Source organism: Camelina sativa, chromosome 9, assembly GCF_030686135.1.
Source record: "Camelina sativa cultivar CO46 ecotype springtype chromosome 9, ASM3068613v1".
In the NCBI taxonomy this organism is placed as follows: Eukaryota; Viridiplantae; Streptophyta; class Magnoliopsida; order Brassicales; family Brassicaceae; genus Camelina; species Camelina sativa.
Genome location: NC_141888.1, coordinates 8,744,875 through 8,761,932, shown reverse-complemented (window position 1 = coordinate 8,761,932; position 17,058 = coordinate 8,744,875). Strand labels below are relative to the sequence as shown.

Sequence of the window (17,058 nt, the reverse complement as noted above, 5' to 3'; positions counted from 1 at the left end):
ATATTTTATAAACACTCAGTGAGGTAATCCTCCCATCTACTGGACTATACACACAAGCAATAAGATCTCTACATGCCACAAACATCAATCAATAAAACAAACCAGGCAATATACAAAGCATCGCAACACTCATTATAATTGAGAAAGGGTGTCGACCGACACCAGATGGTGTCGATCGACACTGACAATCTGGTGTCGACCGACACCATGCTTGACATTCCCCGAAACCCTAGTTTGTGTCGACCGACACTTCCACATGTACCATATGCTGATGCAACCAATCTATCCCAAGGATAACATCATACTACTCTACTGGACTGATAAGAAAATTCGCTGGCCACGTCTCTCCTACGATCTGAATATCCACTCCCCTAGATCGTCTAATGACCCTCAGAAACTACCCCCCCCCCCCCCGGCAACTGTGACAACACGTGTTATGTTCAACACTCGTCCTCCACGCATCTGCAGCGGTAGGATCTGTACCACCCGAAAACCGCGCAGTCTCAATGCCACCCATCTCCTTGAGCATGGAAAAATAATGACCATGTGTTCCCACATCCGCAGCCACTGGATCCCGCTCCTCTGCCACCACTGGTGGCACTACCTGAGCTTGAGCTGGTGCTAGTAACTGCTCCAACACCTGTGCTAGCAAAGCCGCAAAATCAACTCCAGGAACTCGACCGCTGGAACTTCCACACCCGGGACCCTAGCATCACCGGCCGCCCGAGCACTAACAGCGCCCCTCCGGCCACACTCATGGAATCCTCCTGGACACCCTGCGACTCTCCAACACCCTCAATTGTCACACTCTGGTCCACAATATCACTCACTGATGGGCCTCTGCCCCTACCACGACCGCGTTCGCGTCCACGACCAGAAACAGCATCACCTCTTGCCATCTGCACTACCATTAACAGAAGACTAAGCAAGCAATTATATAGAACACAGAAATAAAACTCACTGTGGGATCACACAGTAGGCTCGAAGAAGATGTTCTAGGACTCCATGCCACACACAATTGACTAACTCACATAATCAATCAAAGCATGCAAATCCCAAACATCTACAGCACAAAGCCTAGTGAACCCAAACCTAGAACCGTAAGGGCTCTGATACCAAACTGAAACGACCCGACCCGTTTTAAAAAAAATAATAAATAAGAATAATAATAATAATAAATACTCTATAACTAGTGATCCCATATCCAGTAGCCATCTAACTACAAACACAAACAGCGGATAACAGAAACAATATAATTAACCAACAAATAACCAATAATAAATATCCAATATCAAAGTATAACAATAATCCAATACCAATCATCAGGAAACATAAAACCAGCAACCTAGCAATATTCTAATGACCCAACTCTAGCAACCTAGCAATGCCAGAAAACATCCAATCGAGACCCTAGAACATTCTCCTCTTCATTTCCTTGATTCCACGATCACACTTTGCCTTTAGCTGCACCACAAATACAAATTGAGATGCATGAGTATTTTCTAAACACTCAGTGAGACAATCCTCCCATCTACTGGGCTATACACACAAGCAATAAGATCTCTACATGCCACAAACATCAATCAATAAATCAAACCAGGCGATATACAAAGCATCGCAACATTCATTGTAACTGAGGAAGGGTGTCGACCGATACCAGATGGTGTCAATCGACACTGACAATCTGGTATCGACCGACACTATGCTCGACATTCCCCAAAACCCTAGTTTGTGTCGACCGACACCTCCACATGGTCTCGATCGACACTCGCCAAAGTTGTCGAGCCATCCTCTCGTTGGTGTCGACCGACACCCCCAACTGGTGTCGATCGACACAGATGCCAAGCATCAATTTCCTTTAATCAGAAACTCTAAATCTTGCCTCCAATCTTCTCCAATCCGCTCCATGCATCCCTAGAAGCCAAAACCCAGCCGTAGCAGCCACGAATAACCATACAGAACTCAAAGAAACAACCACATAAGCACCAAATCACAGAAAAACTAGAGATCTTAGCTTAGATAAGTCATGGTCAAGCACTCACCTCTTTGCAGGAAGTTTCTGACCAACAATGACGAATCCCACACTCCCAACAAGCTTCTAACACCCTCCTAGCCTCAGGTCTCCCATGAACAGCCAACAATCTCCTCAAAAACACCAAAAATCTCCAGAACAAAGTTTTCTCTCTTATCTCTCAAAAACAAGAGAAACGGCGACCAAAACAAAACTTCCAAAACCCTTCTGGTCGACAAATCCCTTAAGTAACTCGGTTTAATGGTTTTCTCTAAACCAAACTGGTCCAAATCGATAATTACATCAAACTAATCGAACCAAAAAATATTGGTGTCGACCGATGATAGACTAGTTTTCACCAAGGGTATCAATTCCCTATGCAGTTGTAGTATAAAGGGTTATCAATCCAAATGGTTGTTGTGCTAGCAGATAGGATGCAATCAGAATCAAGCAAGTCAAGCCAGGCAATAGAGGGGTTTGGTTCTAATAGTCCTAATATGAACAAAGTAAAAGAATATAAACACATAAACCACACGACCTAAGCACTCGATGCAAGCAATCGAGTACAGGATCGAGTGGGATGATCGAGTATGCAAGTGAACTATGAACAGCTCGAGGTATTACTCGATGCAGGTTATCGTGTACCTGATCGGGTAAGTGGTCGAGTAAGTAAGGAAAATGCAAGAATTGAAATACGAAAGTTCCTAAGGATGGGGCTAATCGAATCCTAAGTGTTCTAGACCAATACGGATGCCTTACATGCCTCAAGCAATTATTTCCTAGAACAATGAACCTCTAAAACCTTGTCACCACACTATCGCACTAGCAACAATCAACCTTGAACATACTACCACACTGTCGCACTAGCAATATGAACAAGCAGGCATTAAGAACAATTCATTTTTGTCAGCATACTTAGATTTATCTGATTTTGTCACTCAAAGTTAAGTATACCTCTAGCATTGACCTAATCAAGCAATTTACCTACTCCTTTCGGCTTGTAGCATTATAAATGCCCTACATCTAATCTCAACCTTTCGGTCTGTTGACCGCATTAAGAACATCAACCTAGAAGGAAATTTATCAATTATAACAATCAACTAAAGCATCCCAACCGATCAAGAACACCTAATCATCTATTCCATCCCTAGAAACTTTGCTACACTACTCGTACATAGAAACGAATGATAAAGCCATAGAAATAAACGAAAATGACATTATTAAAGAGATAGAGTAGAGTAGAAAAGAGTAGGGATAAAAGATCTATGAAAAACTACAAAATAAAAGTACAAAAACAAGAAAAATATGTTGAGTCGCTCAGTTCTCTCACAAAAGCTCTCGCTCTCTGGTTTGAGGGTCTCCGGAGTGCTCGTTTGCGAGCTAGGGAAAGAGGGGGTTTATTTATGGAAACCCATTTGACCTAGCTTCCCAGACCTGCCTGATGGTCTACTCGATGGGGTACGTGAGGCTTGAGTCGGGTAAATCCTCGGGTGGCTCTTTGGGTTGCTCTTCGCGCTCTTGGATCCTCTTCGATCGTGTTGGGGTTCGGACTTGTTCTTGTAGCTTGATGGCTCCTTCGGGTACATGCTCGAGTTGTCCTTGCTTTTCCCCATTTTTGGCTCTTTAGCACCTGTTTTCATCCAATATATGCAAATGCAGAAATGCAACACCCTAAATGCTCTAAAACTAGATTTCTACAGTAAATGGTCTAAAAATGCTAAGTTAGAGGTATGAACAATGCAAAATATGGACAAAAAAGGATGCTAAAAACATGTAAATTAGAGTATTATCAGACCCCCAAACTTAAATCTTGCTAGTCCTCTAGCAAGGAAGTAAGAAGGTATGGTTTGAAAGTGGGGACTCATAACCTTAAAATGCTAACCGAAAGATGCAAGCTATAGTCCTTAAAAATAGTTTAATGGTGCTAAGATCAATCAACATACTTACAAATATTTTTATATGTTTATTGCCATGCATCAATCTAGCTCAACCTCCAACTAAAGATAAGGAACATCTCTTTCACATTCAATTAAGTGTTTGGCGAATTCTTGCAAATGGAAGGTGAATGAAGCTCAATCGGTTTCAAGGGTAAGGCTTTTTGATAAGGTGGTTTCAAGCAAATTCTTTAGGTGGTTTTCTCTCTAAAAGTGGAATGCTAGACAGTCGTGAAAATTATCTAAGACTGAGAACAATTTGGGCATACAAAGCTTAACTCTTGATGATCTACCATTTTCTCATACATTCATGATACATTTTTTTTTTATTTAAACCTCCTAGAATTTAACTACCCAAACCCTTGATTTTAACTCTTCTTTTTTTTTTTTTTACTCTCTAAGGTTTAGACTTTTAGACTTTAAAATTCTAGCTCTTAATTTTTTTTTCTTTCTTTGCTAAACTCCTAATATAGATATATTATTTTCTTTCTTTCTAGGAGACTATAGCAAGAAATTTTTTTTTTCTTTTTTTTTTTACTTAGATACTTAGAGCTAATTAATTCTAACCTTAGGGACTTTTCTCTTTTTTTTTTTTTTTATTCCACAACTCAACCCCAAATAAACATTCTAACCACCTATCTTTCAAAACCGAATCTATTAGCTAGTTCAAATCTAACTTAGCTAAATCAAGAGGCAGTTCTTTGTCGTTCTCAATACTCTCAAGGTTTCACAACCTATAGCACAATGAAAGAGGCCTCACTCAACAATTCACAACAAGGTTTGAAACAAAGGTTTGGGTTCAAGGGTAGGACAAATGAATCGGGTTAAACGAAAAGATTGGTAAAAATATGGAGTGCCAACCCGAGTTTAGAGTTACCATGAGCAAGTATTCAAGTTCCATAAGCAAGACAATTAAAGTTCAAATTAAATCCAATAATATAGAGATGTTCTAATGTTCAAGCAAGTGGAGGAAGCATTCAATCGACACAAAGGATCTAAGCAAAGATTTTTCATTTTTTCCAAAGATTGATCTAGCAACAATGAACTGTGACTAAGGGCTGTAGCTTCAATCCTAAAGTTTGATTTTTAAACAAGGTGGTTTTAATCATTGTCCCCTAAAATGCATATGCAACAATCCTATATGAAACAAACTAGACTCAATCCTAATATGTAAATGCAACTACATGAACATTCTTTTTTTTTTTCGAAATTTTTCAAATTTTTTGGGTTTTTTTAATGCACATAAATGCAGACTCAAATGAATAAAACTAGCATGCAAAAATTTGAAATAATAAAAATAAGAAAATAAAACACAATGTTAAATACATTCTAGGACCCTCCCCCAAACTTAAATTACACAGTCCCTGTGTAAATAAAAGTTGGAAAATAATCCAAGAATCACACAAAATGAATTAAACTAAATGCAATGTTATTTACAAAGTTTGGATGAATGTGGTACCTCATGGGTTGGTGAAGAAGGAGGTTGCAGCAGCCTCCATACTTGCCAACGTATAGTCAGGGTCGTCTCCGGCTTCAGCAGGTGCTGATGTTTGCTCGTCAGAGAGCTCAGTAATGTGCACGGACAACTTACTCGGACCAGCATCCGAGGTGTTGATCGAGGGTGGGATCGCGTAGCGCATCGGGTAGGGCATCGGGTAGTAGGAAAGAAATGGCGGAAGAGGCCCAGAATGATCATCGGTGTATCCACTTGCAGGGTGCATCGTGTATGGCATCTGGTACGGTGGAGGAAAAAGTGCAGCATAATCACCCGATTGGGTGCTCGATGGGTGCATCGGATAGTGCATCGTGTACTCCATCGGATTGGGTGTCGGGTAAGCGTCAGAGTGGCTTCTCCTCGATGCTTTTGGTTGGGTAATGTCCTCCTCAGCTCGGGGCTCGTACGATGATGCTCTTTGAGGTTCAGGAGGTGGCAGTCCTCGAGTTCCTTCTAGTGGTCCGCTTCTCCCCATCCATGTAGGTGCTTGTGCCGAGGTAGGAGCTGAGGCACAGCTTGCCTTGTCTTGCAACTCCTTGATCTGACCTCCCATTACCTTCACTGAACCGGTAAGATCCTTCACCTTCTTCACTAAGAACTTGTTCATCTTTTTCAACCACCCGATCCTTTTGTGAGCTTCTCTTACTCCAACCGGTTGCTTTTGAGAGCATGCATACTCCTCAAAATCAAACTCCTCCGAGCTATCTCCTTGTCTCTGCCCGGTTTCTTCTCTCTTCTCAGCCTCGGACTCCTCCTCCGGGTTGTGGCAAGTCCTGAAATCCTAAACGTAGCAAAAGTAAACAACCAAATGGCAACGGCACCAAATTGATAGACTAGTTTTCACCAAGGGTATCAATTCCCTATGCAGTTGTAGTACAAAGGGTTATCAATCCAAATGGTTGTTGTGCTAACAGATAGGATGCAATCAGAATCAAGCAAGTCAAGCCAGGCAATAGAGGGGTTTGGTTCTAACAGTCCTAATATGAAAAAGTAAAAGAATATAAACAAGTAAACCACACGACCTAAGCACTCGATGCAAGCAATCGAGTACGGGATCGAGTGGGATGATCGAGTATGCAAGTGAACTATGAACAGCTCGAGGTATTACTCGATGCAAGCAATCGAGTACAGGATCGAGTGGGATGATCGAGTATGCAAGTGAACTATGAACAGCTCGAGGTATTACTCGATGCAGGTTATCGGGTAAGTGGTCGAGTAAGTAAGGAAAATGCAAGAAATGAAATACGAAAGTTCCTAAGGATGGGGGTAATCGAATCCTAAGTGTTCTAGACCAATACGGATGCCTTACATGCCTCAAGCAATTATTTCCTAGACAATGAACCTCTAAAACCTTGTCATCACACTGTCGCACTAGCAACAATCAACCTTGAACATACTACCACACTGTCGCACTAGCAATATGAACAAGCAGGCATTAAGAACAATTCATTTTTGTCAGCATACTTAGACTTATCTGATTTTTTCACTCAAAGTTAAGTATACCTCTAGCATTGACCTAATCAAGCAATTTACCTACTCCTTTCGGCTTGTAGCATTATAAATGCCCTACATCTAATCTCAACCTTTCGGTCTGTTGACCGCATTAAGAACATCAACCTAGAAGGAAATTTATCAATTATAACAATCAACTAAAGCATCCCAACCGATCAAGAACACCTAATCATCTATTCCATCCCTAGAAACTTTGCTACACTACTCGTACATAGAAACGAATGATAAAGCCATAGAAATAAACGAAAATGACATTATTAAAGAGATAGAGTAGAGTAGAAAAGAGTAGGGATAAAAGATCTATGAAAAACTACAAAATAAAAGTACAAAAACAAGAAAAATATGTTGAGTCGCTCAGTTCTCTCACAGAAGCTCTCGCTCTCTGGTTTGAGGGTATGCGGCGTGCTCGTTTGCGAGGTAGGGAAAGAGGGGGTTTATATATGGAAACCCATTTGACCTAGCTTCCCAGACCTGCCCGATGGTCTACTCGATGGGGTACACGAGGCTTGAGTCGGGTAAATCCTTGGGTGGCTCTTCGGGTTGCTCTTCGCGCTCTTGGATCTTCTTCGATCGTGTTGGGGTTCGGACTTGTTCTTGTAGCTCAATGGCTCCTTCGGGTACATGCTCGAGTTGTCCTTGTTTTCCCCCATTTTTGGCTCTTTAGCACCTGTTTTCATCCAATATATGCAAATGCAGAACTGCAACACCCTAAATGCTCTAAAACTTGATTCCTACAGTAAATGGTCTAAAAATGCTAAGTTAGAGGTATGAACAATGCAAAATATGGACAAAAAAAAATGCTAAAAACATGTAAATTAGAGTGTTATCAACCGACACCACCAATGGTGTCAATCGACACCCATCCCTAAAATGTACATTTTGGTTCGCGGATGTTACAAGTACAGATTGGAGAATCGTATCACTAAGTATTTGTTATAGTAATACTTATACAATTCTTTTTATTTTGTAGACTAAAAACGATGTGACCGTAAAATCATGGCAGAGAAAAGAAGATGATTTATAGTCTCGTTTTTTGTTTCCATTGGTTATTGTTTGGTTTAGTTTTGAATTGTCGTTAAAATGCATAATTCATAATTGGATAAGTGTTGGTTATTTCGTTTATTTTGATTCATTTATGATAATTAAAATAGGATTTATGTTGATTTTGAAATATTTTGAATAATCTGTTTATAAAACTGTTGGCAGTCGTATTGGTAAGCTATCATAAAAATGTTAAGCGAATTGAAAGTATGTAAAGAAAAATTGATAAATTAACCCTCGTAAAGATCATTTATATATAAATAAGTAAAGAAATAAAACTACTAAAGTATGTAAAAACCAAATATATGCGTGACTGAGTTTTTTTTATGTAAGATTTGTAATTTGCAAGTGGATTGTTTAGTTTGCTCGACCAGATCGTTTGTTTTCAAGATATGTTTTGTTTCCGAAGTTTTTTTTTTTACAACAAAAGAATCAGCTCAAATGAGTCTATTAGAAGAGAAAATGAGTACAAACAAAATGTGGAGATAGTCGCGCTTAGCGTACCAAAGAATCCGTATTTACATTCGCATTTCGGGAAACTAAAGATAGAGAAAAAAGTAAACTCCGCTTGATCTATCTTGATATCATCGAGGTAAGATGTTAAAGCTGGCCAGTCGTGAGGAGAAAACACCATCTTTACAAAGTCTGAACAGTCCGTATAGAAAGCCACGTCCTGGTAGTCGTGTCCGATCATGCACCGCATAGCCCAAATGAAAGCTTCTACTTCAACATGTAAATAATATTTGTTAACAATTTTTTTGTAAAAGTCCGAAATTTTTTTTGTAAATAATTTTTTTCTGTTTGAATTAACTGTCATGAAATTTTATTTTATTTAACGTATTTATATTTTTTAAAAATATTTAAAATGTTTTTTGCGACTATAATATGCTCCGTACTTAAAATGAATTGTTTAAATCACTCATTTCAATGAACTTAAATTCTTTTAAAATTCCACATAACCACGATTCAAAATTGAATTTTGTAATAGAAAGTTCATTTTGGAGTGAAACGCCAAACATCATATAATATTTTAATAAATCGATAGAACGTTATGGCTGAGGCTGACCATATAAAAAAACTATATATGCAGAAGGATGTTGAAAAATCATGATAACGTCATAAAGACACAATAAAAACTCTGTTGCACTTATTTTCTTCTTCTCTATATAAGAGACGCTAAAGATCCGAACTAATAACTCTTCAAACTTCAAAGGCACACTAAAATGGACATCATTTGGAACGTTTCAATATGTGTTACAGCTTTAGTTGTCGTAGTGATCAGCAGATGGTTGTACCGATGGTCAAACCCCAAGTGCAATGGCAAGTTACCTCCAGGATCCATGGGTTTCCCGATCATCGGAGAGACACTAGACTTCTTTAAATCTTATGGATTCAACGAGACCTCACCCTTTATAACCAAGAGGATGTCCAGGTAAAGTGTTAGAATACTTTAAGTATATCTGCAAATATATGTTTGTAATCTTGTGAACGTTTTAGGTACGGGACAATATTTCGGACCAACGTTTTTGGATCCAACACCGTGGTAGTGACAGATCCTGATGTAATGGTTGAGGTTTTTCGGCAAGAGAACACGGCTTTCATATTTAGCCTTCCGGGTGCGTTTGGCAAAGTCTTAGGAAAAGATGAAGCAATTATCAATCATGGGAAGACCCACAAGCATTTCAAACAAATCACTCTGAACTTTTTTGGCCCTGACGGTTTGAAGAAGAAGTTGCTCGGAAACATCGACCGAGGAACCTGCGAGGGTCTTAGATCAAAGGCTAGCTTGGGGAGCTTCGATATTAAGGAGGCAGCTGGAAACGTATGTAGATCAGTTTTTTATTATTTATTTTTTTGCTATTGATGAATTAAAATTATTTAACAATACTATTGTTGCTACGTTTGTAGTTGATAATAAAGCACTTGATTCCCAAGTTGATAAGTACCCTCGGAGCAGAGGCTGCAGAAAATCTGAAGAACATCTTCATGGCCTTCAATCTTGATTGGTATCAGTCATTCTTTAGTCTTTCTTCCTGGAAAGCGTTGTACAGATCCTGTATGGTAAGTAATTTGTCTTTGATTTTTTAAATATCTTTTATACAGTAAAACTTTAATAAATTAATAACATTAGAATCATGATATTTTCTAAATTTATAAAATTTCGAAATATATTAGTTGGTTCTCAGAAACAATTTAGTCACTAAAAATAATCATATCATATTAATTATCATGTTTAGAAAATATGAAGTCTAACTATTGGTTATTATTTAATAATTTATTTATTCATTATAATTATAGTCAATTTATTATTCTATTTTTGGTGTTTTAAACTTTTTTCTAATTATATATTACATTTAGTTTGATATTTTGTTTAATCTTAGCCGTACGCACTAATCAATCAATCTTAAATTTTCTGCAAGACACATTTCAACCTTTAAAAATCAGTCATTTAAAAATTCTAATACCGCTTAAAACCCTAAAGCATGTTTCGATAAACTATCGCAACCGCAACCGTTGCATTTAAACCCGTGAAACCTTTAATAACATCTTAGGCTTTTTATATATTAAATTACAGTTGGAAAAATACTGATTTTTAAGTGATTAATCAAATCAAATGTGTATTAATTGTTATAATTTTATTTGTTACATATTTTAACTTATGTGCCATAGGAGAGAAACTCCGTTTATTTTATTGTATTGATTAAAATGCAATCAGTTAAGATTTATACATTTAATGTATGCATTGTGAATAAATCAATGGAGCATAGAAATTTGTTGTGGTTGACTATAGTATATTTTGTCGACTTGGCAAGCCTTAACATTTCAATTTTGTAACAAGACTTATTATTCTAGAAATTTTGTTTTAAATGTGTTGAACATTTTTACGCTTTTTTTTTTGTTCATTCAACACATTTTGACGCTAAAAGTCTAAAAATGTCTCTATTAACTGCATACAGGCAAGCAGAGACGCAATGAAGGTGATAAAAAGTGTTCTCTTATCAAGGAAAGAATCGGGAGAAAAACATGACGATATCCTCAATACGATAATAGAAGATGTCGTTTTAGATGACAAATACGTTATTTTCCAAACCTATGCTATTCCGATCGCCGCTAAAGATACTACTTCTGTGGTCATGTCCATGGCAGTAAAGTACATTACAAATAACCCTAAAGTTCTCTTAGAGTTGAAGGTAATATATATCGATACATATCTAACAAGTTTTCACTTATTAAAAGAAAGCAAGAGAAGCATGGATTTGACATTATATGCTTTTAATATGGCAGAGAGAGCATAATGCTATCCTTCAAAACAGAGTTGATAAGAAGTCTGAAGTGAGCTGGGAAGAGTACAAAAACGACATGACATTCACCAACATGGTAAGTTTTAGATATCTTTTAGTAATTTCAATTATAATATGAAGAAGATTAAAAACGAAGCATATATATGTTGCAATGCAGGTGATTAATGAGTCTCTTAGACTGGTAAATCTGGCTCCTGTAATGTTTAGAAAGACTTTAAGAGATGTTGAAATCCAAGGCAAGTATTACTATTAAATTGCAGCCACTTAATTCAAAACGTATTCTCAAAATATTTTCTAAATTGAACGTATTGTGGTGCGAAAACTGGTAAACAGGATATACGATTCCAAAGGGTTGGATGGTGTTTGTTGCAACTTCACTAAGGCATTATGATCCTACGGTATATGAGAACCCTTACGAATTTAATCCTTGGAGATGGGAGGTATATAGTGATTTTAGTCTATGTAAAGCATTGTCGATATCTAATCAAATATATCATCCGAAGAATGTAAAAATTGATGAAAATTTTTGAAACAGGGCAAACAGCTGGTCAATTTTTCTAAGTCGTTCATGGTATTTGGAGGTGGAATGAGGTTGTGTCCTGGTGCAGAATTTGCAAGGCTTCAGATTGCAATGTTTCTTCACCATCTTGTCATCAACTACGATTTCTCGATGGCACATGACAGCGAGGCCACTCGTACACCACTAGTTTCTTTCCCCAATGGCATTCATATGAACATCTCTCCCATCAATTGATTTGGAGATCTTAAAGCTATCTAAATGATATAAGGTTTATTTAATTAAGTACACATGATATCATAAGTTTCATATTCACATTGAGGGTAACTCAATGTCTATCCAAGGTTTATCAAGATTTGTTTAAAATTAAATAAATGTGCGCTCACTTTGAATCTCTTCGCATAATTTTATCGATTAGATTACTTTTTTTTTTTTGACAACAATAGAATAGATTAGCTAAACATAGTCAATGAGGAGGAATATTGTTTACATAGGTAGCTGTATGGGTAACTGTACGAACGCGTCCTGTCAGGTTGTCAGCTTTACCATTCTGAGCGCGGAGAATTAAGACTAATGAGAAAGAGCGGAACTCCTTCCTATCAACTTGTATCTCCTTTAAATAGGGCTTGAAAGCTGGCCATTCGGAAGGCGAAGACACCATTTTCACCAGGTCAGAGCAATCGGTAAGAAAGACAACGTCTTGATTATCTGCACCAATCATACATCGCATCGCCCAGATAAGCGCTTCCATCTCTGCATGAAGAGGTGTAAGACTACGACGAAGGTTGGAAGCTTCCATAGTGGGGAAGTCCTCCACAGAGGAGGTGCAATACCAGCCACGACCAGCATATTTGTCTGTGGCTTTCCAAGACCCATCAATAAAACAAAGGTAACCCGAAGAAGGCCTATCGTCCCCAAACCTGCGACCGTCGCTGTTCGTGACATGCTGAGCACCGACCGACACATCGACCGCTTCATCCAGCTGGGCCGGAACCAGGCATGAGATTCCTCTTCTGCTATTCACAAAATCGCCAGCGGATTTGAATCCAGATTGGTGAAAACTTTATCATTCCGAGATTTCCAAAGATACCAATATCCATGGATAAACATCCGGAGTGGGGCACTGCTAGACCCTCTAAAATAAAAAAAACCCATATTTGTAAAGATGGAAGCAAATGGAAAGCCATCTGGCACCGTTGGGAAAGAAGACAAAGCCCAAACTTGTCTTGCCGGAGGGCATTCAAAGAGAACATGATTAATTGTCTCTACCGAGAAACCACAAAAGGCACATGTTGTATCACAACTCAAACCTCGTTTTTGAAGATTTTGAAGTGACTGCGACACACCCTGTGATGACTTGCCAAAGGAAATGCCTAATTTTAGGAGGACACCGAATTTTCCAAACAGCAGCCTGGAGAGGTATGATGTCTGGACCACAGGGAATCCTGGCCGTTATCATCTGCCGTAAGACATGATATCCGGATTTAACCGTATAAGTACCAGATTTGGTGAAATGCCATCCCATCATTTCCAAAGAAGTTGGCAATCTTAGGGGAATAGCAGATATAATGGCAACATCTTCTGGCACAAAAGTGGCCGAAAGCAAGGCCATATCCCAGGAATTAGTAGTCCTGTCAACGAAAGAGTTAACTCGAAGCGAAGGGTAGAGGGGCAACCCAGAGCTTAGTGCTGGTCTCGGGGATTTAGCAGGTATCCAGGGGTCAGTCTATACTGAAATGGAAGCCCCAGACCCTACCCGTGAAATGAGTCCTTTGTTAAACAGAGAGCGAGCAGACAACATACTCCGCCAGCCATAAGATGGTGAGTAGGATTTAATTGGATCCATAGGATCAGAGTGTCGATAGTAACATCCTTTGAATACCCGAGCAAATAGCGAATCCGGGACCATAATCAAACGCCAAAGCTACTTTGCTAGCAGAGCTGTGTTATAGTCATCCAAGCACCGAAACCCTAAACTCCCTTCTGACTTGCTAAGGCATAGCCTATCCCAAGCCACCCAGTGAAGCCCACGCGACAGATCAGAAGAGCTCCACCAAAAATTAGAAATTGCACTGGTGAGCATCCAACGCGATTAGATTACTTTTTAAAAAAACTATCATTATATGGGCAGTGGTTTCCTAATTTTATAATAAACATATATACTTCCAATATCTTTTATGTTATTCTCAATAAAAATCATATATACGAGACATAACTTGACAAATTAAACAACTCGGGTGCAGTAGTTTATTACAACTAGAGTATGCATGCACACATGACACATGTAGTTTAAGTCTCATATACCATACCAATTGCACCAAACCTGATCGAAGTACGCAATCAATGTACTTACTCAATACACAAGGAATTTAAGAAAAATCAAAAAAGAAGAAGCAAAAGCTATAGAAGTAAACTATTTGCGTACTAACAACAATAAAGGGCTGCACTATGGTACAAAGCAATTAGGATTGATAGATTTCAGAAACTAAGCCACAAGATTCATCTCATAAGAACACGACATAAATCCATTAAACAACTGAATATCTCAAATGGTTTAACATCAGTAAATTATATAAAATTAGATGTGCACTTAGTACAAGATCGAATAGTAAAATCATGAAGAAAAATGAGTTTGCTTGGACTGATTCTTCCACCGTCGTGTGTTTCATCGGCTCGGGCGTGAACACATAGGCCCTGTTTATTTGCATGTCGCTAATTCAGCGACCAGTCATCAGCAACCAGTCGTCAACGACTTTAATTTCAGTTATTACAGAAAAAAAATTGATAACTGATCAAAATTAAAATTAATTAAATAAAAATATAACTATATATAGTTATAATGCCGTTGGTTTCTCCCAGTGAGGTCATTTTTCAGATTGATAACCGGTCATGCTTCAGATTCATCCCCTCCCTCTTCTTCTGTCTATTCTGGTGGTTTCTCCCAGTGAGGTGATTCTTACGAGGTAGCAGCCCTTCAGCACCAAATCTGAGACTTCAAACGTCTTTGTAACTTTTTTTTATCATATGTGGCATGTGTTCCTCTTGAAGTCAATTCCATCATCTCTCTGCTCCTTGGATCTAGATCTCCTCACAAATCGAGTTGCTTGTTCGATTAGAGACAATTAAAGCTCGCAGGCTAGCCTGCCGGGCTTGGTCGATCGGATCTTTCGAGCTCAGCTCGTTCGTACTATAGGGTTATTAGGGCTTAGCCCAATCGGACTCGAACCGGCTTGAAAAGCTTTTAAACAAATATATTTATACTTTTTAAAAAATATTTTTATTTGATTGCAATGATTAATGATTTATTGTAAATAAAGTTTAAAACTCTAGTCATAGTTTTCATATTTACTTAATAATGTTACTTAATACTTTTAAAATCTTTATTTGTGATATTTTATATAATTAAATATAATTTTTTGGTTGAAGTATAAAATTTCATTTGGTTTTAAAAAATTTTCTTTTGAATTAAGTTGGTTTTAGTGAATATAGATGAGTTATTTAATTTTTGATTGATTTGTTTCATATTGCACCTTTAAAAATTGTTTTTTTAAACATGTTATAAACTTATAAGTTTGAATTTTTTTATTTGTATGGTAAATCCAAAAAAATCCGAAGAACCCTGTAATCTTGTTAGAGCCGGACCGTGCCAGGCCCTCTCGGCTATGGAAGTTTGTGAATGTGGCGTCGACTCACCTTGAGCTAGCTTGCGATTTGATGCCCATTTACTCGAATCTCCAATACCTCTTAGACATGATTGTCAATTTATCTATTTTTACCTTTGTTGTTTATGCTTACTATCAAGTCTTTTCTTGCAAAACTTTCACCTTTTGTAATCTTGTTACTTGGTTTGATTAAATGAAAGAATGACTTGTTTGTTCCAAAAAAACAAAAGAAAAAACTCATGTGATTTACTAAATTTGAAATGAATATTTACTATAATAAGATATATGTTGATATGTACATATATTTTGAGCCTATTAAATTACATTTATTATTTTAACTTTTATCTGTTACCTAGCATATATATAAGCATAATGCATACATTTATATAAGCATAAACAAAAGTGGTAAAATATATATATAAGCATAAATAAGATATATATATATATATAGTTTTTTTTCGGACGAAAACAAAATATAGGGTTTGATTGGTGACATTTTTTTAAAGCTTTACAAATATACAGTTTTAATATTTACCAATCACAAAAACTTTACCAAAAGTTTTACCAAAAACTTTACCCTCAGCTTTTCTGTACAGCTTTCATTTACATTTTTTTCTTACAGCTTTGCACTATTCCCTAAAAGCTTACAGCTCCAGCTTACAGCTCCAGCTTACAGCTCCAGCTTACAGCTTTTTTGTATAGCTTTCTATACGTTACCAATCGGATCCATAAAATATAAATAAGAAATAAGTAGTAGTATGTGGAAGGGTGACAAAACCAAGGAAAAAAACTGATACAGTATTTTATTTATGCTTAAGGCTGTACAGATCCACCTATCATGCCCTTAATCTTTTCAGTGTCTACATAATTACAGTTGAGATAGATACGGAATCAAAAATGATATCTCGAATTTATCTAATTTGATGGTACAACAACATAATAATAATATTCATTCGATACAACAACAGAATATAATATACATTATCTTGTTCTTCTTAAGTTCTTATCTTAGTTATTGTTTTTTCTTTCTTTTTGCCAATCGATGACTGAAGGCTTTCATAACGTCAACATTACTCGTTCTGGTTGCTTAATTTGTTGGTTTTGTTTCGTCGGGTTTGAATATGGGATACTTTGGCTTCGGTCATATCTTAGTAACTGAATTCACCATGTTTAGTTGACATTTAAAAAAAAAAAACGGAATTGTTATAATTTATGATTTTAGCTTTGTCTTTTTTTTCTTGCTATTATTGGTTAACCATAAAAATATTCCTTTAATATAAAACTGACAAAATATTTATATGTTCGCTATTCTTTAGTGCAAACAAAAAAAAAAAAAGCAACATACCTATAATATAATCGTAAATGTTAATATTAGTTGATGTCGCATCGTAATCATTAACATTTGTTTATGCATATCCAATAATTGGAGTATTTGATCATATATGACTCTCAACTCTCAAGTTTCGTCATATGATAATCATATATTTGTTTATGAATCTCCAATAATTGGAGTATTTGATCATAATTGACCCAAAATCTTCATCCAATAAAATAATTGATGTGGTTTTGATGTGTATCTATATT

General features: G+C 37.2%; 2 protein-coding genes across 2 annotated transcripts; one reads left to right on the top strand and one right to left on the bottom strand.

Annotated features, from left to right (window-relative positions):
• Nucleotides 1–9,044: 9,044 nt before the first annotated feature.
• Nucleotides 9,045–12,204, top strand: LOC104710750 (cytochrome P450 708A2-like). Its single transcript, XM_019230414.2, has 8 exons — nt 9,045–9,425; nt 9,491–9,815; nt 9,902–10,054; nt 10,951–11,184; nt 11,279–11,371; nt 11,453–11,531; nt 11,629–11,735; nt 11,831–12,204. Exons 1-8 carry the CDS (start codon nt 9,217–9,219, stop codon nt 12,047–12,049), a joined length of 1,419 nt encoding a protein of 472 aa, XP_019085959.2. The 5' UTR covers nt 9,045–9,216; the 3' UTR covers nt 12,050–12,204.
• Nucleotides 12,205–12,278: 74 nt separating this feature from the next.
• Nucleotides 12,279–13,424, bottom strand: LOC147937933 (uncharacterized). Its single transcript, XM_087465363.1, has 2 exons — nt 13,123–13,424; nt 12,279–12,873 (listed from the first exon to the last, which is right to left on the bottom strand). Exons 1-2 carry the CDS (start codon nt 13,422–13,424, stop codon nt 12,279–12,281), a joined length of 897 nt encoding a protein of 298 aa, XP_087321489.1.
• Between the last annotated feature and the right edge of the window lie 3,634 nt (nt 13,425–17,058).